The 27,399-nt window shown below is 35.1% G+C and overlaps 1 protein-coding gene across 2 annotated transcripts in view; it reads left to right on the top strand.

Moving 5' to 3' along the window:
• Window positions 1-27,194, top strand: part of AP3S1 (adaptor related protein complex 3 subunit sigma 1) — a 37,182-nt gene extending 9,988 nt beyond the window's left edge. The window contains exons 4-7 of one of the 2 annotated variants that reach the window (XM_040540926.1): window positions 5,897-5,968; window positions 17,001-17,108; window positions 20,221-20,262; window positions 26,554-26,766. In XM_040540926.1, the coding sequence (XP_040396860.1) occupies window positions 5,897-5,968; window positions 17,001-17,108; window positions 20,221-20,256 (216 nt within the window). In that variant the 3' untranslated portion in view covers window positions 20,257-20,262; window positions 26,554-26,766. Of the gene's footprint in view, window positions 1-5,896; window positions 5,969-17,000; window positions 17,109-20,220; window positions 20,263-26,553 lie in introns of both variants that reach the window. The other variant, XM_040540925.1, reaches the window with a different exon arrangement.
• Window positions 27,195-27,399: the final 205 nt, after the last annotated feature.

Raw genomic sequence — 27,399 nt, 5'->3', positions numbered from 1 at the left:
TTAGAGATATTTTGCAGATAAAGTGGTTATTTATAATACTTCCTGTTTAATCAGATAGGAAGAATAGGAAAGACTATCTACGTCAGTGTCTGACCTGCTACATTTTACCAGGCCGTTATCCAGATTCTACTAGCTTTTTATTTGTAATGTTATATTAAAAATGACACACCAGTAGCTTCCAATTATTTCCAGTTACATAGTGTGAACTAATTTTACTTTGAGGTTCTGCAGCTTCCTACTACATATATAAGGCCATCAAATTCTCTGAATTAGGCAGTGCTTAATCTTTCCTCTAAATTGTGTTGCTTCTTGTGCCAAAAGTTCTTCGATTTCCGTCTCCAGTTCTATGTATTTCACATCTTTTCCATTAAGCCCTGGTGTTTATTTACATGCCATTGTAACTACTTGAAGGAAGCAGAAATAATAAAAGTGCTGTTTCTATTTATAGCAATACTTGATTTTCTTTCCTGAACCATATGATTTTGTTTATAAATACAGTCTCACCACAGTACCTGCAGCTGCTTAGTGTTCCTGTTTCTCTAGATCAGTGTAATTAAACCATTTGATTATAGTAGAAACTATACAGAGATTAATTAAACATTTTTTGATTTCCAGTATGGCTGCCAGAAGGATCTGTTTAATCCTCTTACTAATAGCAATCATGGAGTTAAATGGATCTTACCCTGCAAAAACACCCTCAGAATGTTTATTATTACATCTCAATTCCATGTGCAGTGCATACTAACAGTATGTACATATACACATGCATATATATGCTAGTAAATAAGCTTAGTTTTTGTGTTCAGAAATGTTGAACTTTTGCATATGTCTTTGTTTACTATAGTTCAGAGACAACAAGCTAAGAGTAAACCATCTGGAGTTTGTTATGAATTGTACGTGTATTGAATTGTTTAAATAAGTAGTTATGGAGAAGGCCAGTTTATTATTTCATGAATATAAAGTGGTGAAATGAACCTAAACCTTTGTGTAGCACTTAAGACTTACTCTGTTTTGTAAACTGAAAACACCATAGTAGATTAGATTGCACATAGTGGTCATCAGTTCTTCTCAGCACAACATTTTTGCTGTACCGAGTAATAGTTGAGATACTTCTGTGAAGGCCACTTAGGTCACCATTAGGTCTGAGCTGTTCCATGGGTAAGTCTTCCTGGCTCTGGTTTAGTGGATGCACTGTATGTGTTAAAAGCCACAAGCTCTACCCCAGTATTTATACTGAGTACAAACTAGAGACGTTTGAAGATAACAGTAGGAATTTGCTTGAGGTATTAATTTTGGTCTTTCTTTTGTTTAACGTGGACACTAGCAAGATTTTTTTTTTTGATTATTGGATAGTAGGTCAGCATCTGTACCATGTTTTGCAGTCTTTTGGATTCAGTGTAAGTTAGATGGTAAGTTGTAGCTCTGATAGACTCTTCTTGTTGGTCTTTAAATGTAATGTTATAGCCCATGGAAATAAAGTACATAAAAATATAACAAGCTGTGGACTGGCATGAGAGTACCATTAGTGACATTTATAATGCAGCCTAATTATCCTAAGGACCTAAGTGTCTGTCAGCTCTAAGCATTTTTGAGGATTATAGCCCCCTGCTACATTCCCAAAGCATGTTGTCTCAGTAAGTACCTAAATCTGAGATTGTAATCTTGCATGAAGTCTTATATAACCTTACATGATACAATTGTTCAGTAAGATGTATATGGGAGATGTAGCGCAGTTCCTTTTGAGACACAGTTTTCTCAGTTCTTAAGGATAGGTAGATCATCCAGACCAGAGATTCTTTTATGCTAATTAAATAAGAAAGAGAGAGACATATGACTGAGAAACCTGTTTTGGAAAAAAAAAAAAAAAGGCCAACTAGTTCTCAGTTAGCACTATTAGTTTACTTTAGAGTTAGGTGGACAATTGAGAGCAGGAACTAAGACCAAAAAGAACATTTTGTTTGACATTTCTACCTAAAAACCCTTATTGGTAATGCATTAAGTTTATTGGCAGGTTTGCTTGAAAGCTAACGCACTTCTGTTTTGACTAATAGCAAGACTTCAACAGTCTTTCCCTTAGCTGTAATCTTGGTGTTCTCTGTAGAAGCTGTGAGTAACTGTTACTTAATTTATTGAAAGAAGGATGGGATGTCAGTGCTAGTGTGGGTAGTGTAGTGGCTTCAGATGCTTGCAATGGTACATGAATGATGATTTACTACAGGCCACCCTCAAAGCAGAAGAGAAACCAGCTTTGTTTATAGAGGACTGGCTGTATTGTGGGACTGTTATGTTCCAAAGTAGTTGGGAGTCTCAAGTAGCATTTGAACAGTAAAAAGCAGTGAAGGGGAGGACCCTTCATGGGCAGATGGAATTAATTGTGTATTAAAGTTTACCATTGCTGTTTAGCCTAGGAGGGATCCCTAGATGGGATCTTCTTGACATGAGTTATGCTTTTTGGTTTTGTTGCATTTCTGTACATACTGTTTTTTGTTGGTATTTGACTTTATCTACCTTCAGATAGATGCATTTAAGTGATTAGGTATTCTGCTTTTTCTGCCATCTTTCGTATCTTCCCAATATTAACCTATATTTTTTTCCTTTGTCTTATTATTTGCCTGTTTAGGAAATAAGGTTTTCTTGGTAAAGGTGGTGGTCTATGTTTTGACATACTAATGATTATGGTGGGCTCCTGGATTCTGTTCTGTAAATATAAGCAGCAAATTCATACTATGATTCATATGTTTTACTCTTGAATTATGTACCTGGCTTTATTAAAGTGTACTTACTACAAAAGAGTTTTTTTTTTCTATTTACTTTCATGGAGGTATGCATGCTTTTTTTTTCTTTGAATTGTAAAAGGGTATAATTTCAAAATTGAAGCACTAGGGGGAGCTAGACAGTCATTGTGAATTCATTCTTAAATCCTTAATTTCCTGCTCTGTAGTTGACTCATTCATTTGTTTCTTTTCCAATAATATCACAAGGTAAATTTAAATCGGTGGATTTTTTGTTGCTTTGTTTTTTTTTGCTTCACCTTTTTTTTTCCCCATGAAACAATTGGTGTGTATTCTCTTCTGTTTATTTTGATCTGCAAGTCTGCAGTATCTGAGCTATTTACTGAACGTAAATTCTGGCACTGCTTGTTATTATGTGCAGTTCATTGAACTCTCAATTAAAATTGCAATGAAAGAAAAGTGGCTCTAATTTTATCTACAACATCAGTTATTTGAAGATGTCTTAGATCAAGAAATGTTAATGTAAAAAAATATCTAGTTTGCCGTGTAGATCAATGCTTTGATAGACCAGTAGTTTGTGATGGTTCTATGCCTTGTCAGTGCTGGCATTACTCTGAATGAACGTTTCATCATGAATGGAAAATTGAAGAAATTTCTAGGGCTTTCATCAGAAGTCATTAGTTGGTGAAAATACTCTCTGAAGAATACTCAGTTCCAGCTCATTTCTTTATAGAAAAAAAATGGTTAGTGTATCCCTGTGTTGTGGGCAGAGATTTATGAGTTCCTGCACAGTGTACTGTTGTCACTGTGCAATGGGTAGAGGTGTGAAAGCAACCACTGTAGATATGAATCAAGAGGGTACTTTTATGGGAGAAGCCCCAGTTACTGGAAGAAAAATAAAACTTCTATGTTTCTGATGTGTGGGCGTACATACTGCTATTAAATAAACATCTTTGGAGTCTTCTGAGTTTTTTTTTATGTGGAACATTGTTTCTCAAGTTACTAGATGGATGTCAAAGTCAGGATATATAAATTTATGTGTAAACTTGATGAGGTATATAAGGAATATTTTCTTTCAAGAATGGTCTCAAAAGAATGGTCTCAAACTGTGAACTCTTATAACTAAAACCTTTAGGTAAGGGTTACATTTACACTCTATTTTCAATCTTCTTCCTGCAGCTGATCTCAAACAGCACTGTCCTTGTATTCACATTCTCCTAAGGTACAAGGAAAGTAAGAGAACGTCTGTGGTTATTTGTTTTGCTGCACATAGTTATGAGCTGTGTAGTTTGTTCTGCTTAATATATAATTTTATATTTGCTTGCCTCCCTTGTTTATAGAAGACTTTTATTATCACAACAAATTAACACCTACTTGAAGAAAAAATTCTGCTTTGCTTAGTTTCAATGAAATTTAACATAAACTTGTTCATTTAGGTAGTTAACTTGTTAATGATCCTCATTGTCTTGAGTCTGCCTGTGAAAATGCTCTGCATTCCTGGTTTAAATTATTCACTGGTATTTTAGTATTTAAGGATAATCCTTGTTTTAAATGCATGGTACATCAGTTAGATGTAGTTGGACTTGAAAATGGGAATTAAAAATAAGTTACTAGCAACAGTGGTATGCAGTACTCTTCTATAGTATAAACAGGTTCTGAAATTGAGGGATTGGAAATAGTAGTAACCTGAGCTGTTATGCAGGGTAGGCAACTGGAAATGACTGACATCAAACAGACATAAATATGTATATGTAAAGGCAGGCCTTTTGTCCACTTTTTTTTTTTTGTTGTTGTCATTAGAAGGTGTCAGCAGAAATTTCAATTTCTCTGGGCCTAGGCATTTTGAAATCTAGTTTCTCTTGAAGACTAAGGTGGAATTAATAAACCACATTGAAAAGACAGAGAATCAAAAACAGGTGTTTCACTTCTTCCATATTCCTGCTTTTGGGTGTGAGTTTAGAATTGGAAAAAGTAATTTACGTGCAGTGACAACTTAGGAAATAGTATTAAATGCATATTGTGACAAAATAGCCCTGAAATATAGAAAAACAAATTTAAATTTTTCACAGGTTGCAGTTTATTTACTAGTAATTAATGGATGATCTGTAAATTCTTACAGAAGTTCTTTCTAATTTTGAAAACCCTAAGCTCTCAAACCCAAGCATATGTTTCACTTTGAGGTCTTGCCACATCTCATGTAAGTCAAACAGGAGTTATCCCTTGCATAAAGGAAATTCTGCTTATATTTCTGTAAGACCGGAGTCTTTGTCAGCACACACCACAAACAGATGGTGATTGACACTCAGGAGTACAAATGTAGTCATTTTTTCATTATGCGGCCTAAATGGGATCTTAGAGGCCTGGAACTGGCTAGTGTGCCTGCCAAGGGTTCTGTTTGGAAGTACCAGTGTGGGGTAACCTACAGCCCATAGCTGGCAGAGATCATCTGTGGTTGGACTTGAATTGGATTTTTCTGCCCTGCGCCCTTATGTTCTAGATTCAAGGAGGGGTTTTCTGCCTGGGTAGAAACTGCTGGACCTTTCTGAGTTTAGGTGGTGATATGCCTGAAAGGATCGACAGGTGCAACATTAAGGCTGATACCTTTTACCTTGGTCTTTCCTGAATTCAGCAGGTTTGAAGCATGTGATAGCTGCTATGTTGTTCCCTGAACTGTTCCCAGAAGCCATAACGCTGACATCTTGCTTTGGATGTGTATCTCTGTGTAGGAGAGTTGATTGTAGACTGGTAACTGGGAGATGCCTGCAATGTAGTAATTGGTAAACATAACAATAATGGAAAAAAACAGCAGATTTTTGCTTAATAATTGCATTTAAAGGAAATGGGAAGGAAAGCTTGGAATGACAGCTGAGAAAATTGTAGTGTAGATGGTGTTACTGTTTTTTCAAGATTCAACTATTTTCACAACTGTTTGTGATTTTTAGCAGTTACGACATAAAATGACTTGTGCATACAGTTTTTCCTCTACAAATAACATTCTATTAACATAATAATGATAACCACCTATTTTTTTGTGGATGCTTTTAATGTCTTAAAATCTGCCCATTGTTTATTTTCTGTATTTGCTTTTGTTGAACCTCAGACATAATAGGTCTATTGAGTTTATGTTAAAGCTTGACCTTTGTTTTTGTTTTTCCTCTCTGCAGGTATTTGTGGAAACATTAGACAAATGTTTCGAAAATGTCTGTGAACTGGATTTAATTTTCCATGTGGACAAGGTACTGTGATGAGCTCCTGTACTATTTCTTGCCAATTGAAATGTTTGGTTCAGCCGATACTTGGTATTAAAATCTGCAGTGATTCTACTTTTATTGTAAATGAAATCTGGACAGATTCTATCAAGGTGTTATTTTTAAAACTTGAAACTACAGGGGAACCCACCTTTCTAAGAAAAAAAAATGTATTTGGGAGAAATTTTCAAGAAATAATTTGTTCTATTTTGTTTATGTTTAGGTGTTACATTACTGACAGTTGGCAAACAACTGGCAATTTGGCAGTTTTTCTGTTAAGTCTGGCAGTTGCCTTTCAAATACGATGTTTACGTAACTTAAATGCTGTGTGGATCTTTCCTAAATCTCAGACGTTATGTCTTTCTTCAAGAATTTAAAAACAATCTTCTTTGAATATTCACAGCTATCAAGTATTTCATTTACTAATTTAGTTTTGAGAAAACCTACTATTATAGTAATTTTTATTTAAGAAGACATTGCCACTTCTTGGTATAAGTAATACCTAAATTGCTGAGAAATGAATGTATAGAGATCATATTTATTCCTTCAGTTGCCTTTTCTGCCTGTGATTACTTTCTGTGCAACTGCCTTCCCCATCTCTGAACATCTTTTTGCATCAGCAGGAAAAGACATGAAAATAAGATGAATATTACTAGAAGTCATTTTCAAATAGTAACAAATATCTGAAATAACCCCTTCAACTGACTAAATTTATTTCAAAATTAGGAAATTCTTTGTGGAAGAAACAATTGTACCTTGACCAGACACTGAAATGCAAATGACCTTGAGTAAGTGTTTGAACTGATAACATATTCGTGACAAGTCATTAGGATTTCCAGCCTGCCTGGAACACCTTGGCTGTTTCCAAAATGACAGGCTAAAGTTCAAAAACACTTATAAAATGAGTGGCTTATATATTAGCTTCTGAGCTTAAGGAACCCAAATCTTGCAATACTTTTGTGGCAAGGAGTTTGATCTGTAGCTTAAGCTGCAAAATACTTTGTGGCTGCTGTGCAGTCCAAGCTTTAGCTCTGTAGCATGTTCTGTTCAGTGACATTCCTTAATGTAGGTAGACTTTTACATTGCACAGGAGAAACATCTCTCTAAGAAAATGTAGAAAATTTTTGGTGCTCCACTATGTTAAATTTCTGAAACTATATTTTACTTTGTGTTGTGTAAGTTACTAGCTGCAGAAGTTACTAATGATGAGATTATATTTTCTTGGTGAAAAATAATTGTCAAAGGGAAGCTAAAAGTGAAGTATTTAATTTGATTTAGTAAAAATAAAAGAAAATGCAGGAGAATCCTATTAAATGTTAAGGCTAGAATTTTAAATTGTTAGGAAAATGTGAACCCTCTATACCTAAGTAGATAATTTAGTAAGAGTAATCCATTTCAAAAATAAAAGATCAGTGGAACCTTGAGTTCAAAAGTTTTTGAAAATTGCATTTACCAGCACAGTGATTTTTAACTTGAGCATAAGTCTGTAAGAGAATACAATTCAGAAAGTTGAACTGCAGGTAATGCAAGGCTATCACCAACAATACAGTAACATTAGTTGTACAGTTCTGTTTAATCTGATGTCATTTCCATTCTTTTTTTTTTCAGTGTTACTGGTTTGTAAGATTTACTGAATACCATTATATAGGATCAAAAAAATGTTTCTGATACAGTTTAAGTTCATTAGTATTCGTGTAAATCTATATTAAAAAACAAAGGGGTAGATGAATCAGCAAGAGAATAACATTACAGATGAAATTTCTCTTTAGACTGCTGGTAAAGCCAGCTTGTCAAGAGACAAAATGCATTGAATCTTCTGAGTTATAACATGTTAACTTTTCTCTTGTCAGATATTTGCTCATAAATTATATATAGCTTGCTCATAAATTTCAAGGGTGCAATGGGAAAAAAACAGCAACTGTTGGTGGATGTTGGTTATAAATGGAGTCTTAATTATTGTATGTATTTGTTATGTGTGGGAGCTGTTTGGGGTGAAACGTCAAATACTTGTTTTCCATGGTCTGATGTTAAGAACAGTGAGGGTTAACTAATTACTTTGGGTAAAAGTTGATCTGTGTCTTCTGTGCTTGAGTTGTGGAAGGTGACTTCCAATCTCTTTGCTAGAACTGCATAAAAATACAAGAACTACCTCTTATTGTAAGAAATGATGTAGCAAGTGGAAGACGTAAACCATGTAAACTCAGCAGCTTGACTGTTGATTCTTTAGCAACTGAACTTTTTAGGTGGCATTTTTACAAGGATATCCGTTTTCAGGACCCAATCATGACTTACAGTACTCTAGAGCCAAGAGAAATACTTATTCATGACAAGTATTGGTATAGTGCTAGAAATTCAGTTGGAGAATGGAATATAAGAGGGAATGAGTTTCCTTATGTAACATAGATGACTTGAAGGGGCTGGGGCAGAGTAATTTCTGTAGGAGACAGTTAGGCTTCTCTTTTTCATGTCAGCTGTATTTAAAAAAAAAAAAAGCTTGCTATAACTGGAGTGAAACTTTATACAGCAGTGGCAGTTTGTTTCAGTCCTGTACATACTGAGTCCAGGCGTGTAGCACTTTCTGATGGAAAAGACATCACAGAACACAGTCTTAAGCATTTTTTACAACTGAAATACTGGAATACATTCAGTTAGGGAAGTAAGGAAACACTTCTATTTTTCCACAAGTTTTCTAGCACCTCTTGAAAAGTCCTTGAGAATATCATGATCTTGTTTGAGAGTATAGTATCTGGCCAGAACAGTGGAACCTCCAGAATCTGATTGTAATTTGAAGGCAAGAAAATATGTGCCTGGAAATACTGTTCTTTCGTGATGCTTTGGTTTTACACACTTGTTAATGCACAAATTCTTGCTTTTAGACTGAGCCTGGAACAAAAATGGGAAGTGCTCTTGATTTTTTTTTTTTGTAAAAACACCTGAAAATTATTATTACAAAATAGCAATTTCAGATTTTGAAAAGTTGATGTTCTTAACAGTCTAACCTCCTTCAGAAATGTAAGATATGTATTCCATGTACCTTCAGTCTTTCATTTAAACAGGCAGTATTTTACACTTCATTGCCACTTAATGCTTTTTTAACTCAGAGCTTTTTTATTTCTGTAGAAAAAAATAATGAAATTTGTAAGTAGAGTTGAGAAAAAAATTGTATTTGCTAACGTAAAGTGTATTTGTACGTTTGTACAAAAAGTAGTTAATACTAAAAATGTTGGTCTTGCTACTGCTTGTATCTGGACAAATTTTTGCTAGTACTCTTTTATTTGTGCAATGTATTTAAGAGAAGGGAAGTAAGTGGATTACAATATTTGCATAGTATTACTTGTTATCACCATATTTTCCTTCCATTTCAGATCAACAACTAAAAACATCTGTATTCTGTTATTTAGAAAAGCATCCCTTTAAAATGGGGCAAGGAAAAAAAAGTCATTAATCACTGTGTCAATCCATGGTTTCTAAATGTTTTTAAATACTGCATGTTAGAACTGCATATTGCATACTAAAAGTGGGAATGAAATTAGAGAGAAACATAGGAAGCATAATTAAAACCATGGAACTTTTTGTGGGAACTTCTTGAAGGAAGAGGTTAAATATTCAAGATACTGGAAGTAGAGAAGGAAAAACCATTAACAATAATAAAGTGTTGAAAGGTCTGAAGATGAAAAACTGTCATTGGCAAAAAAAACCAAAACCAAACAAACAGAACAATGGCATATCAGTTAAAAATTCGCAGGAAATAAGTTTGAAACAAAATAATGTATTTTTTATGATTTATAATTAAATTATGGAACTCCTATAAAGTTGTCCCATTTTATTGGATTTACCAATAATACTGTAAATAGGTTCAAAAATGATAAGACATTAACAAAAGAAAAATCTGACAAGGGCTGTAATAATAATTCAGCAACAAACAACAAATCTGTGTTTCAGGAATCCTTACATAGGAGATATTTTGAAGGAGAGAGAATATATCAGGATAAAGAGTACTTTTAAGATTTCTTGCCTAATTTTTTTAAGTGTCAACTGATGAATTTGTAGAGCTAGATAAAGTGCTGGATGGATTTTGCATCTGATTAGTGTATTTAAAGCATCCATGAGCATAAGTAGTAATTTTTGCTTTCCAATACGCAAATTGTTTTAAAAAATATGAAAGTTAAATGTTATGATGAACGTATTCTGTAGTGTGAAACACCAAATGTGAAATACTGAATCATCTGTTCAGCAGTAATTCATGGTGCTTTAATCTGAACTGTGTATTCAATACTTTTTGAGATCATAATGATAATAGAGCAATCCTGTAAAGCACCAAAAGCTAGAATAAAGAAATAGTTTCTTTATGACTGTAAAGATTGAGGAGGGTGTTTTCTTAATGTTTTGATGCATTGTAGAATACTGAGGTTTCATCTGTATATTAGTCTGTTTTAGAAAAGAAATATGCCTGTTTTTCTGCCTGTCTTTAATGCTAATTGTATATTCAGATTTACAAACATTACAGTTTCAATTATGAGCTTCTGTGTGTGTGTGTGAAGATGTTGTATTCATTCTTTTTCACTGCATCCGTCATAAGAAGGATAAGGGCAATATCCACCAAGGCTGGATATTAACAACTGTCATACAAGTACATTGCTGTCCCTGCCCTATGCAGGCATACTGGTGTCCCACACAGTTATAGCATCAGTGCCATAACTGGTTAGATTCCTGAAGTTTGCCTTCTCTACCCTTTTCCATCTGCATGTAGCGCTACCTTTTCAATTATTTCTTTATCTGTACCTTGCTTCCATGTTGTGGACTTCTTTCAAAACTTATATAAAGGGCAATTGCACTGGGAATGCTTTGATGAGAGGCATTCGCCTAACCTTTTAAGTGAAATTCTCTCTCTGTGTCGTGCAGCAGTTGCCGTGGTTTGTTGTTGCAATTGGGCTGCATCTTTTTGTAAGTGGACTATGTGTTCAGAAAGCATTTTTTTTTTCTTTACAAGTTATAAAATAGAAAAATGGCTCAGCTTCTTCATTCTTAGAATTACATAATAATAATAATAATAATAGTAATAATAATAATTTGCTGAATTGACTCCAACTTAACTATGTCTTTCTTGCACTGGCTATTCCCTGAACTGGACACAGTATTCTAAATGTAGCCTAATGCATTGCTTATTTACCATGTCAGCGCTCTAGAAGAAAAAAAATGATTTTATTATTACTGACAGGACTACAATTGCTTACCGTTGTATTTTAGGAGGCAAAAGTAGTCACCAAAACTGGCATAATTGAATTAAACTTTTTTTTAAAATATACTTTGTAATCTACTGCAGAGAAACCAGACCATTTGTGAAAGCAAGATCAGATACTCGCTGTCTTTGGTCATTTTGGAGATTTGATATGAAATTCAATCTGTTATCTCAGAGTTTGGCATCTCAGGATGTCATATCAGTAAGCTGTTTGAAACAAATTGTCTGAGAAAAAATATTTTTTAGTAATATCATGACTCACTTTTTTTTTAAACAGCAATGAAAAATCTGAAAAGACCAAGACCTACTCGTTTGTGTTCTTGTTCTTTTCTGCTAGACTTCCATTGCTTGTTCTGTGAAGTTCTCTGCTGACTAGCAAAATAAGAGGTGTCATTTCTTCCCTCTTCTGTCAGAAATACATATAAGTTTTTCCCATGCTGTAGAAGAAAGGCCAAGTTCTAGAACTTACCAAAGATTTCAGGAATATTAAGAGGAAGTTAAATTTCATTTCCTCACCAGGATGTAGGCTGGAATTTAGTCTCTCATGTACTTACCAATGCAGTTTCAGGTGTCCACTACATTAAAATGTATTCTTCAATGATGAAAATATTGTTTTGCTTCCACCCTCCTTGGCTTTAAAGTGAATGGTGTCTGAATTTTAAGGATGTTAGTTTGGGCTAAAGTTACAGTGGAATTTCTTTCTTGACATCACCAGCTCTGCCAAAGAGAGCAAAATGTATGGTACTCCTCTGAAATCTAAAGGTAGGGACTGTACTTGCTGTTTTAGAGCCAAGTACATTTTAAAAAAGAAAATACAATTCAGGTCTGTAATATGCAATAGTAAGTGATGGTATTTACACTGTTATGCTGTATTTCTATTGAGAGAAGGAAAAGAACAATTTAATATATGGTTAATGGTTAAATGGTTAATGTTGGGCTTAGGTAAGACTAACCTGAAGATTTCTCCCTGACTTGTGTAGGGAGACATGAATTATGTATTAGTCCTACCATAATCTGTACAATGCACATTCAGAAACTAGGAAAAAACCAACAACACTATTTACATAACATGTGAAAAATACTTGCTTAGTAAATGGTTGATGAAATGAAATATAACTAAATACATAGAATCATAGAATGGTTTGGGTTGGAAGGGACATTAAAGATCATCTAACTCCAACCCCCAGGCCTTATCTTGGTCTCATTGGCAAACTTGCTGAGAGTGCACTAGATCCCACTGTCCCTGTCACCAACAAAGATGTTAAACAATACCAGTCCCAAGACCAACCCCAGAGGAACACCACTCGTTACTGATCTCCACTTGGACATTGAGCCGTTGACTGCAACTCTTTGGGTGCAACCATCCAGCCAATTCCTTACCCATTCAGTGGTCCAGCTATGTCCAGCCATGTCTTTCCAATTTCGAGATAAGGATGTCTTGGGGGATGTTGTGGGGGACAGTGCCAAACTGATTGACTTGATTTGTTGGTTGACTTAGAACTCTGATTCTGTATCATTTTTTGCTAGACCACTTTCAAGTGGGCAGGCTTTATGACCACCACCAGCGGCACCGATGGTTTTCTAAACATGGTCTGTTACTTGTTGTTGTTAACTTGTTAAGAAAAAAAAAAAAAGCTCTATCTGTATCAATTTTAATATTATGTGTTTATAATGGTTTCCGAATTAATATCTTTGATATTCTTCATACCAACAATATCTTAAGTCAATATTTTGCATCATCAACTTGTATTATCAAGCTTTCTGTATGAGTAAAATTGAGAGTTGACTGAAAGAGCAGTTTCCTTTTCAGTTGATTCTGTTGAATGCACTGTATCTTCCATCAGTTGTCTATGAAATCATTCTTTGCAAATTTGTAGCCAAATGCAACTTCACGTAAGTGTTTAGTATTGCAGGTAGCCCATGCAATGTGTATGCTAACTCCTGTTTGTTTAGGGCTGTAAACTCTTTTTATACAATAAGTAAAAATGAGACTTCAATAAAAGGAAGTAAATATTGATGGCATTTTTCAATGCATTTAGATTGTCAGTGCAGAATATATTAATGCTAGATTACCATGTTTGTATCTTTTCTGATTGTGATGCTAGAAAACCTTTAAATTCACCTCATTGCAAACCAGAAGAATGGATTCTTTAGCATCACTTTTGTATTATACTTACCATTTTGGTATTTTGGGAGGAATATATACATACTAGGAGTGAAGCTAGTGCTTTATTAAGGATTTTTAATCTTTCTAATAAATATTTGATTCTTGAAGCTTTACCCAGCAGCAATAGACAGAAGAGAGCTGCTTCCTTCTGAAATGTACTGATGATTTGTTTTTGAGATATGGCACAAAAGCAGGAAGTGTGGTAGTTTTTAATATATTACCCTCAACTCCTCTTTACATCTTTGATTTAGAGATTTACCTTTAATTCACAGGGAAACTTCATGCATATCCAAAATAATAGCACAGTTACGCTTTGAAGTATCAGGTACAATGTGTTTATCTCAGAAAAGTGATCATATGTTCATATATTCCTGGTCTTCAGAAACACAGAATTATAGAACCATAGAATATCCTGAGCTGGAAGGGAGCCACAAGGATCATTGAGTCCAACTCCTGGCTCTGCACAGCCCCATGCAAAAATCAGACCCTATGTCTGAGAGCGTTGTCCAAATGCTTCTTCAACTCTGGCAGGCTTGGTTTTGTGACCACTGCTCTGGGGAGCCTGTCGCAGTGCCCAACCACCATTTTGGTGCAGAACCTTTCCCTAACACCCAGCCTGACCCTCCCCTGTCCCAGCTCCACGCCGTTCCCTTGGGTTCTGTCACTGACCCCAGAAAGCAGAGCTCAGTGCCTGCCCCTCTGCTCCCCTTGTGAGGGAGCTGCAGGCTAACGAGGCCTCCCCTCAGCCTGCTTTGCTCTGGGCTGAACAAACCAAAGGACCAAAGGACCACACCTCATACATCTTCCCCTCCACACCCTTCATCACCTTTGTAGCCCTCCTTTGGATACTCTCTAATAGTTTTATGTTTTTTTATACTGTGGTGCCCCAAACCTCACACAGTACTTGAGGTGGGGCCGTACCGGAACAGAGCAGAGCAGGACAATCCCTTCCTTCAACCAGCTGGCAGTGCTGGGCCTGATGCACCCCAGGGTATGGTTGGCCCTCTTGGCTGCTAGAGCACACTCCTCACTCATATTCAACTTGCTGTCAACCAGAGTGCCTAGATCCCTTTCCCCAGGGCTGCTCTCCAGCTTCTCATCCCCCAGGCTGTATGTATAGCCAGCATTGCCCCTTCGCCAGTGCAGAATCTGGCACTTGTTCTTACATTGTTGGTGATTGCCCAGCTCTCTAATTTGTCAAGATACGTCAAGCTGCAAGGCATGTCTGCTCTCAGTGGAGTCAAAAGCTCCTCCCAATTTAGTGACATCTGCAGACTTACTCAAAACACGTTCTAGTCCTACATTTGAGTCATTTGTGAAAACATTAAAGAGAACTGGCCCTAAAATGGAGCCCCAGGGAGCCACACTAGTGACTGGCTGCCAGCCTGGTGTAACCCCATTTAATATAACCCTTTGAGCCAAACCTGTCAGCTAATTGATCATCCATCATCATATATTATATTTCATCACACATTTCATCATCATATATTATGTTTTTATCTAAATGTATGCTGGACATTTTGTGCTGAAGGATACTGTGAGAAACAGTATCTAAAGCTTTGCTGAAATCCAAAAAGGTGACATCTGCTGGCTTCTCTTGATCAACTAGATGGGTGACCTTTTCATAAAGGAAGTTAAGGCTGTTAAGCAGAAATTTCTCCTCGTGAACCCATGTTGGCTGTGGACAATGACCACATTGTCTTTCAGGCGTTTTTCAATAAGTCCCAAAATAATTTTCCCTATAATTTTACCAAGCACTGACGTGAGACTTACAGGCCTGTAATTACCAGGATCTTTCTTGCCCTTCTTGAAAATTGGAACAATATCTGCCAGCCTCCAGTTGACCAGGACCTTTCCAAATTCCCAAGATCATTGAAAAATAGTGGAGAGAGGTGTTGCAATATCATCAGCCAGTTCTCTGAGTACCCTGGGATGAACCCCATCAGTCCCCATAGACTTACATGCATCCAGCAGGAGCAGCAAGTCCCACACAAGTTTGGGCTTGGCTGGGAGTTTGTTGTTGCTGCGGTCACGGTCCTCCAGTTCAGGGCACTTGGGATCCCAGAGCCCATCACTGGTGTTGAAGACAGAGGTGAAGAAGGCAGTAAATGTTTGAGCTTTGTCTATACCTCTATTTGTGAGGTGACAGTCCTCATCAAGTAATGGAGCAATGTTTTCTCTGGTCCTCCTTTTGCTGTTAACATATTTAAAAAAAAAAAAAAAAAGCAAAAAGCTTTTTATTGTTCCCCACAGTACTGGCCAGTTTCAACTCTAATTGAGCCTTGGCCACATGAATTTTCTTCGTTCAAAGGCAACAGCATCTTACTAGTCCTCCCATGTCGCCTGACCTAGCTTCCAGTGGCTGTACACTTCCTTTTTCTGCCTAAACTCTAGAAGATCGTTGCTCAGCCAGGTCAACCATGCCTGCTTGATTTCTGACAATTTGAAATTGCCTGTTCCTGTGCTCTTACTTAAGAATTGACCAGTATTAATGGACTCCAGTGCCTTCAAAAGCAGTTTCCAAAGGGACCTTATTAACTAGTTCTCTGAGCAGCCTGAAGTTTGCTCTCCTTATATCCAAGGTTGAAGTTTTGTTGACAATTTAGGTGAAGTTTTTGGGATTGCAATATTTTACATTATATATTTGCCCTCTGTAGGTACCTTAAAGGAGGCTGTAGCGAGGTGGGGATCGGTCTATTCTCCCACATGCCTGGTGACAGGACGAGGGGGAATGGGCTAAAGTTGCGCCAGGGGAGGTTTAGGTTGGATATTAGGAAGAACTTCTTTACTGAAAGGGTTGTTAGGCATTGGAATAGGCTGCCCAGGGAAGTGGTTGAGTCAACATCCCTGGAGGTCTTTAAAAGATGTTTAGATTTAGAGTTTAGTGATATGGTGTAGTGGAGGACTTGTTAGTGTTAGGTCAGAGGTTGGACTAGGTGATCTTGGAGGTCTCTTTCAACCTAGATGATTCTGTGATATGAACTCGAGTTTCAGGAGAAAGTATGCAAAAGCAAAGAAATTCAGAAATCAGGATTACAGGGAAGAGGAATTTTAGACATACCCATTTCATTAATGTCACCAATTGGCTTATTCAGTCTTTCAGTTTGAGTCCAGGCTGTCAATCCCCATCCTAGATGCCGACATCTCCATGTTTGTGGTATATATGTTCAGTTGTGTTACAGCTGTGCCTGAACCTAGTCCTGGTAGCCATGGGTGAACATCACTCAGTCTCTTGTCCTTCATACGTGTAGCACAAAGTAGTTTTTACACAGCTGTGAGCAATTTAATATTGTAGAGCTTATGCTGCTAATTAGAACTCTTGTTCATAGTCCTTGGACAGAAGACACATACTGAAAGAAAGATGAATGACAGTTTCTTCTCCTAGCATTGGTAAGAAAGGTGGTGTAGATGATGAGATTGTAGAAGAACTATGAGCAAAGAGGATGTTGCAGAAACAAACAGCAGGTGATGAGCTTTTTATCCCAAATTGTTTTAAAGAAATTGATTATGTTAATTTACTTACAGAATATATGTGTTCCTGGATTGATAAATCTAGGCATCATCTGTCCAGATATGTATTGAACATTTAAATTTTTTCTTATGTTCTCTTTTAGGTCCATAATATATTGGCTGAAATGGTCATGGGTGGAATGGTTCTGGAGACCAACATGAATGAAATTGTCACTCAGATTGATGCTCAAAATAAACTGGAGAAATCTGAGGTAAGAATCAAGCAGCACTGTGTAGTGTCTAAACTAAAAACATGATTGCAGTGAATGCATGTTATATAATGCTGCTTATTCTTCAGTATCAAACTATATACAGCTGCTTGCTTATAATGCTAAAAATTCACAGTGTAGCACTAAGTATATTGTACCTTTCATTGTAAGTAATAATTGCTTAGAAAAGTAGCTGTTTAGTTTTTGCTATGTGTATCTAACAGCAGTGCCTGTCATTGCTATTGGGATACATCTGTAGTTCTATAAGTTTCTCCTACAGAAAGCATTTTATTTCCAGTATATTTATTTTGTTGGAAACCACTGATGACTGTAACAGTTGAAATAAGAAGAACCAAAGTATGTAGACAACATATTCCTGTCTGCTGGTATGCTTCTGGCAGCTGAAATAAATGGAAGTATACTTAGTGTCACAAAAACACTGTAACATGAAATAATAAATTGGAGTTAAATGGACTTGATAGAAAGTAAAGCCCAGTTTTAGGCCCTTTGAAGTTAATATGAATTCTGTTATATTGGTAATCTGAACATTTGGTCATTGGTTGAGTAGATTCCAGTGAGAAGATGGAATTCTCTACATACCCATATTAGTCTGAGCAAGGGATACTTGCATAACTTGTGGAAATCTCTTTTCCACTTAGTAGTGGAAAAGATATACACTTGTGGAAGAGTGACAAGACATACCTGTAATTCCACATCCAGTTTTGGAGTGTGCAAATCTGGATATTAAAATGCTTGTCTTTAATACTGTTGAATGTTTAGGAGGGAAGTTTAGAAAGAGAAGGGAATTTAGAATTATTTTAGCCATGAGACAGAATTCTACTTTTTTAAACATCACCAGACTTGTCATGTAAGCTAAAATGCTAGTAGTAAGTCTATAATTGTTACTGATAAGAGAGAGAACATATCAGAAGAACATATCATCTGATTTTCAAAGCTTTTTCAAATTTGTAAACAAACTTCTGGTTGAATTGGAGACTCTTTCTAAAGCTGAGGTCAGCTGAGTGGATTGAAATATTACAGGTGGCATAAATATGAACTAAATGACATTTGCGGGGAAGACACAGAGAACTTCCTAGTTTTAAATTGAGTACATCTTGCAAAACAGAGAGAAATTAATTCTTCAGCTTTTTTGTGGTAAATGTATACTGTTCTCCTAATTCTGCAATCTCACACTGCATCATCTTGAGTGTTTTGATACATTTAATTGTCTGTTTTACACAACTTGCAAACTGTTCCCAAGAACAGGACAACATTGTGTGAAAAGCAGGAAAAAGCAGTTTGATAGGATATTGTGCATGGCAATACACATCCAGAAAGATTGTATTACAGATTATGAAGATGTTCAGTACATTCATTTTAACACTTTTTCAAACACTGTATGAGTTGTTGTTCATAGAGATGAATACTTGAATTTATTCTCATGAATTACTGCTATATTTGAATAATTTCTGTATACATATATTTTTCATATATTGATGGAAGAGTAGTGTAGTGTCCCAAAAGCTGAATTTACTAAGCAGGTGTGTTCTACTGTGTGTTATGCACAAAATCAGTTTCACCTAAAAGCATTTAATGAAGGAGTTTTTTCTTAATTATATTTGTTCTGTTACCAAATCCACTATAAACCAGTCTTTCACTAGGCATCTGAAACACATAAATTCAGTGCAGCCAGCTGCAATTTTTGCTGTTTTCCATTATCCATCAGTAAGTCATTCTTTCTGTTAAGGTACTTTTAGAAGAAAATTAGATGGTAGAAGATAAAAACAAAAAAAAACACATGGAGAACTCAGAGCATAAGCAGGGAAAATAGCAGATAGCAATTTATTCTTTTACATTCGGCTATGAATTATGGAAGGTAAAGAAGTAGCAGTAATAAATTGAAACACTTGGTGACTGGGATGGAGTAGAACATTTCACAGTTTGCTCACCACAAATTAATTTTTTTTTTAGTTCAGTGACTGTCTCTTCTCGAATATAACAATTACTGAGACAGTTCACAATACCTGATAAATATTTCTGTAGATCATTAATTGGTTGTTTCATGTATATCCTCAGATGTTTCCTGATTGCTATTTCTTTTCCTTTTGTCTTTTTGATCAGGATTGTAAATCTTTCAATATGTCTTTCCTAAACATGTATTTAGATAGAAGAAAATCCATTTTGTGTAAATCAAAAATAGTAATACAATAATATTTTTATTGCTGGTCACTAAGAAATCAAAACTAGTGGATCCTCTTAGTTTTGTTTCATCAGAAAGAAAATTTATTTTAAAAACAAATTATTATTATATCAGCTGTAGTTCATAGGACTGCCACCTATGCCACAGCACTCAAGCTTTAGTCTGTTCCGCTTCTTCAGCCTCAGTCATGGTTGTGGCATCTATAGCTTAGCTGTGTTGAGGTTGAATTGCCTTTTGAATTTTGAATTGCCTTTTTGAATTGCCTGCTGAAATGATGAATCTAATGAAATTGTAACTGAGCTGCATTTACAGAAGCGTTCTAAATTCTGCAGTATGCCCATCCAACTTTCCCTTACTACACAAAATCCAGCCATTTGACATTGAGCATTTGATTATTTTTATATTAGGTTTCTAAACAGGCTTTCGGTTGGAATTTAGCAAATGAGAAAAAAATGTGTTTAATTCACAAATATTTCAACAATGTTATCAGTTCAAAGTATTAATTAATCCTTTCAACAGAGGTTATTTATTTATATCACTGTGATTGAGTCCCTAGCTTTGATTTCTGATTCAGCTCTTAAGTTGCGTGGATGAGCTAAGAAGGAAATTGTATTTGTACCCTGCAAAATGTTGTCTTTACTGTATCTCCCGACCTTGAAGTTTAGTGTTTACCTGTGAATGGATTTCTGGTCAACCTTTCTAAAGCCAAAGGATCATTGTGATTAAGGGAGGGAATTGATGGGAGAGGGGTCACTGGGATTTTATCCAGAGCTTCTGGAAGTATTGTAGGTAAACCTGGGCTACCTTTTCTCTATTTGTAGTGTTCAGCTGCCTGTGATTTAGACTTTTAAGTTGGACCTCATTTTTTCCGAACCTCCTGATCTTTTCTAGCTCTTTCATTCTTCTCTCTTACAGACCTTTATCTTTCAGTCTCCCAGACAGGACAGGTAGACAAAGGTATTGCTGACTTTGAGAAAAAAATGTACTTTTAACAACAAGGGAAAGCAAAATGATGTCAAAGGCAATAAATTATGTAGGCCAGACTCAAAAATTATGTGTAAAAATACCCATACTAGTCCTTGTAGCCTACTTTTTGTGCTAGTTTCTTCTTGTAGCTCCCTCATCTTTTTATTGGCTATAGTGTATTTTACTAGCTTTCCATTGACATCATATTTTTTATTTTATTTCTCTTCCTGCATTTTAGAATTTAACTTTTCTTTGTATCATTGTTTAAGAAACAAAGAAGTATGAACTTGTATGATTTTTTTTTTAAAAGTTGCAAAACTAATCTGAATAGAAATTGAACACACAGTTAGCAAAATAGAATGTGATGATATAGTCGATATAGCTTCCTGATTGGAAAAATCTAAAATAGGTAAGAAATGTCTTGCTTAGTACCACTTAATGCTTCCAGATGAAAACAAACAACTTACCTGCTTGCAAAGAGAAGTGAAGTTTCAGAGTAAGTTCCTGATAAGCAGAACTTAAAAAAAAAAACCAACAAATCCAAACAGTTTTATACATGTGAAATAAAATTTTCAGTATAGTTTATAAAAGTGATGTAGAAATACCAAAATTGTTCTTTCAATTACTAAGTGTAACAAACAAAATGAAAAGGGCAGTAAGCTTGTACTAAACTTCAGATGTATGTTTGCTGTGCTGCCCTTGCCATGAATCACTGGATTTTGCTTTAAGATACCTTGGTAACCCCAGTCACTGAACATGAATATTAACGAGAGTTGAAAGAGGAGGAGGAAAATATATGTTTGAAGTTCAGTTTATGTTAATTGTCCCCCTGTCATTTGCTATTTGAAACATTCAGTTGAATTCAGCCGTTTGAATGTCAGTCAATGTTAATTACACTATTTCAAAATTCATTTCCATTCATGTTAAGTATGTATGTGTTTGAACTGTAGGTAGTTTAAGTAGCTAAACTCTTAAGGAGATGAAGTTTATTTAATTTATAAATAGCTTTGCTCTTGGCTTTTTACATGATTTTTCCATGAAAAAAAAAAGTAATATAATATCTTACTTTAAAACTTAGAAAATACAGTTCTGTAGTTGGTTTTACTAGCAGTAAGTTTTAAAGCATTAGCTAAAAATATTTTTGGGTAGTATGAAATATTTTACCTAAATTTGGAGTTGTTATGGCACATGAAGAAAATCAAGAAAATGACCTTCCTCTGCCTAATATGTCAACACTTGTAACATATAATCTGTATTTCATTGTAACAGTAGGGAGCTTGATTTCAGTTTTTTTTTAATTTGTGCAAAGCTACTTTTTTTTTTTTTTCTCTGTTCTGCTCACCCATGTTCTGTTTTTATTTTTGGGTCTGGCAATGAAAAACAAACAAACAAATAATTAATCATTCCCATCCATTACTCTTTGTGATTCAAGTGCTTAAAATTTCTAAGAGTATGTCTTAAGTCTTCTTATCTGTTTGGCCTCATTTTGATATACTTGCAGACTTCATTTTGTTTTTTCTCTAATTATGTTCATTTATTTAACCTCATAAGCAGGGGACATGATCATTCCTTTATATTGTGTATTGCATCTTTTCATTCTTTCATAACCCTGCTGCTTTGAAGTCATACTTGTTCTGGAAAGAAGCATTAGTATGAAACACCAGCAGCAGAGAGGTCCTTGTACCTCCAGTGTATCTGGAAAAGGGTGGCTTCTTTTGCAAAGCTTTAGCCTGAATTATTTTGTTTTCCAGTAGGCTGTATATTTTTACATGTTTGTTTTAGTGGTAGCTAGCTCTGCGTAGAGTTGCTTGGGATGGCAGTCTGAATCTTTTTTTTTTTCTTTTTGGTATATGCATATTAATTAAATTTGTGATATGTAATTTTCTAATCTTCTTTCCAAAGGATATGAATTTCTTTTTTTTTTTTTTTTTTTTTGAATAAAACAATGTTTTTGGGATTACTTTTGTGTAATGTTACCACTGGGGTATTATAAGAAACGATGATGATAAGGAAATTGATTCGTACAGTAATAAAAAATGACCTAAGTAAACTAACAACAGTTCATATTTCTCACTTGATAGACGAGGACCATTAGGATAAGTTTTGTTATTAAATGCATCTACTTCAATCTTTAATATAGCATCATTGTTTTGCATTTGTAGAATCGCTTTTTCACTCTAAAAGCGTATGAACATGTTTGCAATAATGTTTTGCAGTAACTGAACCTAAAATGATAATATAGAGTGTTTCAAGATTCAAGAACAACTTTGATAAGAAATGAAATTGAGAATACAAAGCAGCTGTGGCAAAAAATAATCTGGTGTATTGGCTCTTTGTAATACCAGCTGTATGCAATTCGTACTGTATTTCTGAAAATTCATTAATGTGTCTTAAGAAGTATCATTTTCACTTGCTTAAGTCATTTGCTGGCTGTGACAGACAATTCATCATTCACTGCATGTTTAAAGCTTGCGTGTTTTGATTTTTTTTCAAGTGAAACAGTTTTTTCTTTGCACCTCACCAAGTTACTTGCTGAATTATTTTATAATAAAGGCAGTTGAAACATGTCCAATGCAGTGTTACAATGATGGCTCTTTTAATCAGGTACCTCTATAAAACTGCTTAAAGCACACTGGTCTGGAAGTATTTCATGTACAACTGTTGTTTATAAATATAGTTCACTTTCTCTAAAAGATGATAAATGGCAGACTACATACTAATTCACTGTTTGACATGCTAAAAAGGAATGCAATCACATTTGAAATAATTTATTAGCTCTCCAGTTTTGAAGTTTAAGTACTTTTCAGTCATTTTATTAGATATTTTTTACAAACTGTTTGCTCTGACTTCAAAATACAGTATGACTCTCATGCTTTATATAATCAACATTAGTTTTAATAAACAGCATTCTGCTGTGCATATTATATATACATTGAATTACAAAACCACTTAATATAGAGAATCATGGGAGAAGAGATTGTAATAGTTTGAAATTCTCTACTGCAGTATGTGGTAGTGAAAGACAATCTTGCTGGCAAAAAAAAAAAAAAAAAAGAGGTAAATTGAAATTCCTAGTACTTTCGTTAGGGATCTTTGTTGATCCTGATCCAAATGATCCTAATGAAATGTGACTGTTGGAAGTCATGACTATATAGGGGGGTGGAAGGGAAATGGTCATGTCAATTGTGGTATTTTGAATAATTCTCAATTGTGTCTCCATTGTGTCCTATGCCATTGGGGCGGGAGGCAGGGACTATAAGTCTGTGTAAAGAGGATAGCTGCAGGTAGGTAAAAATAATGACGAGTTATACTAAAATTTCTATTTGTCCATTAAGAATAATTAACTTTCATTAAAATAGGGTAAGGAATCTCCATCCTAGTCACCTAGAAGGCATCTCTCTTTTGAATTGCCAGCCATGCCTGTTTGTGTGGACCATGTCCATCTCTTATGGTATTTTTCTGGTTTCCCATTTTTTCAGTTACAAATTGTATATAATTCATTGCTTTTGTTACTACTTTATTATTATTTTCATCTTCTGTATGGAAAACAGTTTACATTGCCCCATTTTTGTTTTTTCTTCAAGATTTTTTCTTCGGTTACTGAATATAGAATTTAAAAGATAGAACCAAATAAAAGGGAAATGCATTTATTGGTTTATCTGGTAAAAATTCACTGGTACCTACTCTTCATTTAAAATGAATAACTCCAAGTTCTCAAACAGAAAAAAATAGTGACAAACATCAACATATCTTCTCCACCGTTTTTGAACATGTTAAATAACAAGAAATTGCAGTATCTAATGCTGCATCTTTAAGATATTGCAGATTAAGGGTTGTGCATTATGGACACTTACTTTTCTTAATACTACTAGTATTAGGTCCGTACATTCCCCTTCAAGAAGGGATTGGAATTGAAATGGCTTCCGAAGTGCATGACACTTGGTGACGTGAAGGGAAACCAAGGAAAAAGAGGCTTTAAAATGGCTTTTTTCCACCTTTTTAGTTGTAGTTAGCCATACAGCTGAGAAGTGATAATTTGGATTATGTGAGGGGCGAAAGTGAGAGCAAATTACTTGGTTGCATTAAGAGACTGAAGATTTCTGGAGCTTTCTCCTCTACCCCCACCTGCCTTTCAAAACCTTGGCATGTATCACATAGGAGTCTTTGGCAGGGGGAATTTTGTAACAGATGACTCACAGCTTTCTGGTCTCTGTTCCTGGTACTGGGAATCCTCCTGTGGCTAACATCTAGGGATTTATGATGCTTAAGCCTTTCCACATAACATAAGTGGGTTAGCTCAAAGTCAGAAACTTTAATAGGTTTTATTTTGACTATGGGTTATCTTTTTGGAAGGGAGAACAGACTGTATACATATCTACAGCGGAATTGTAGGTAGGATTTAAGGTGGAAACCTTATGTTAATTTGACCGTACATTTGTTCCTTTATGAAGAGAGCTGTAAAAGGGGAAAGTAGTTTTGCATAGCCTTCAAAAAGTAGAGTTGTTCTGTGAGGAGTGTATGAGGTGTCTACCTCCTTTTGTGCATTAGTGCAGGTGGACACGTCAGAATTAAAATATTCTCCTCTGTCTAAATATACCCTGTAATTACAACGAATTTCAGCAAAAATTGAGAATATGAAAAGGTTATACTAAAAGCAGTAATCTACAAACACTAATTAATAATCAAATATGATATAAGCTTTTTCCAGAAGTTTTCTCCTTTTGAAATGCTGTATTTCTTGCTCAGAATTATCTTATGCACAAATGCACTGATTTCTTCAGTCTTTGACTCCCTTAAGTAAAATCATTCTTAATGAAAGACCTTCAATTTCTACAGGTTTAGTTTTTTTTTTTTTTTTTTTTTTTTAAACAGTTCTTAGCATGTTGCTTTGTTTCTTATAGATCTCCCCTTTTTTACTGGGCCTGTAAGATGCCACAGTGTAAAACCATAGCAGTTTTGAAGATCACTTCATTGTATTTTTTATCTTTTGCAAATATTTTTAAGCCTACTTTTAAAACAAAAAGTCCTTTTTTTCCCCTACCTATTCACAGAATTTCTGCAACTAATTGCTTTGTTTTAAAAATCTTAGAGGCTTTAACATTTTATTTTATTTTATTTCATTTCATTTTATTTTATTTTATTTATCTAGCAAGAACAAAAAAGACTTTTGCACTTCAGTGGCAAGTCTGAAATAAAGCCACACAGCTAATTCTAAATATACTTAGTGAATTTGGATTTATAGGAGAAACAATTCCTTATTTATAATGAGTGCTACCTTTTCTACACAGTATCAAATACAATAACAGTTATTAGTCTTTAACAGTCCTTAAACTAAGGACGTTTTGAAAGCTGTTCTTCAGAAGCAGTTGGGAATGATCATGTTCTGTATGTCTTCAGACTTACAAGTTGCAAATCATCTTTCTTAGTACTTCAGTAATAAGCTCTAGTGTGTAAACTGCACAGTTATTTTATCTAAAAGGCAGAACTGAATGGAAGTCAGTAATGAACCTACTTCTATATTGCTAAATTTTTATATTTATACAGTAGAACTATTGCTTTAAATGGAGAAACTGCAGTAGAGGAATTTATTACAAAGTAGCTAGTACAGTATTTAATTTGGCATAATCAGATTATATAATGTTCCCGTGTGCCTAAAGGCTGCAGATATGTTAGCAAATAATTAGATACTAGGGGTAACAGATCAAATCATTTGGTCTATAGAAATAATCTTTCTACATGCTCTTTGTCACTCACAAATGCAAGGTTTTCACCCTTTTCATTTCAGGCTAAGCCACCTTGAATTACCTCATATTTGTTTGCATTTTGATATGTAATATGGTTCAACTGGCTTTCAGTAACTTGCTACTTTGAGGTTACATATTCTGAACCTGTAACCAATATTGGTCAACTCTGAACCACGTGAACTCTTAGAATGGGCGAGAGACAAAGACAGTACGTTGAACTTAAGTGCCTCGACATTGTCTCTTCAATAACCTGCATATTACACACATGTGGATGAGCCTCTTATTCCTCTCTGCATACATTTCCATCAAGTTGACATTACATGTTTTACCATATAAAAAGGAACGTGTGAACTGTTTTCTCTTTCTGGTTTAATATTTCCAAATAACCCATTTCATTCCAAACATAATTACCATCTGGTCTTTCTAATTGTGTAAAACCATGGAAATACTGGGAAAGTTAGTTGTCTGTGTATACTGCTGTTGAATCTTTTTGTAACCAACTTTGCCTGACTTACATTTTTCCTCACTTTGTACACAGGCTGGTTTAGCAGGAGCTCCAGCCCGGGCTGTTTCAGCTGTAAAGAATATGAATCTGCCAGAGATCCCAAGAAATATTAATATTGGCGACATCAGTATAAAAGTGCCAAACCTGCCCACTTTTAAATAACATGGCTACTCCAGGTAAAACCAAGCAAAAATGTAATAGAGGTTTACCTCATAATTGTTTACTAAATAAACAACATGTCTAACTTTTACTATTTGGATAAAACTCAAGGTACTGTATAGACATTATTTGAAAAATCATTGTGTGGAGTTGAATGTTGCTTTTGTCTTGTTTGTGAAATTAAAGGAAATGGGTAGTTCCCATGTGATTTCTAAATTACATTCCTATGCCCTTGTAAGGCATATCACTGTGTCTTGGCTGCTGCAGTATTTTGGGAAAGTATTTAAGATGTTCTTTACTTTGTATAACCTATAATGCTGAGTTTTTTGTATGTTCACTAAGGTCTATAGTTAGTGCACTCCTTAACTACTTCTGCTCTTTGTCATGATTATTTAAGTGCAAATATTGCATGAAAACATTAAACCTTTGTTTTGTTTAAATAAAATTGTAACAAACTGGACTTCTAAATACCTGTTTGTCTGATATCTACTCATTGCAATAAATCACTTTTATTTTCTATTCATTGAGCCTATTGACTACACGTAAATACTGTTGCAGCAAGCATTAATGTTGTTTTTTAATCTCTGAAGGTATTACACTGGAGTGTTGTATTGAACATACTGGCTCTTAACATTTCTCACAAAAGCTGTTCATTGTTGTCCTGAAGGAAAAACTGCCTTTACTGAAGGTCTGATGACTTCTGTTTACATATAGATGTTG

The sequence above is a fragment of the Cygnus olor genome, chromosome Z, assembly GCF_009769625.2.
Source record: "Cygnus olor isolate bCygOlo1 chromosome Z, bCygOlo1.pri.v2, whole genome shotgun sequence".
NCBI lineage: Eukaryota > Metazoa > Chordata > Aves > Anseriformes > Anatidae > Cygnus > Cygnus olor.
This window is presented reverse-complemented; position numbering and strand designations above follow the sequence as displayed.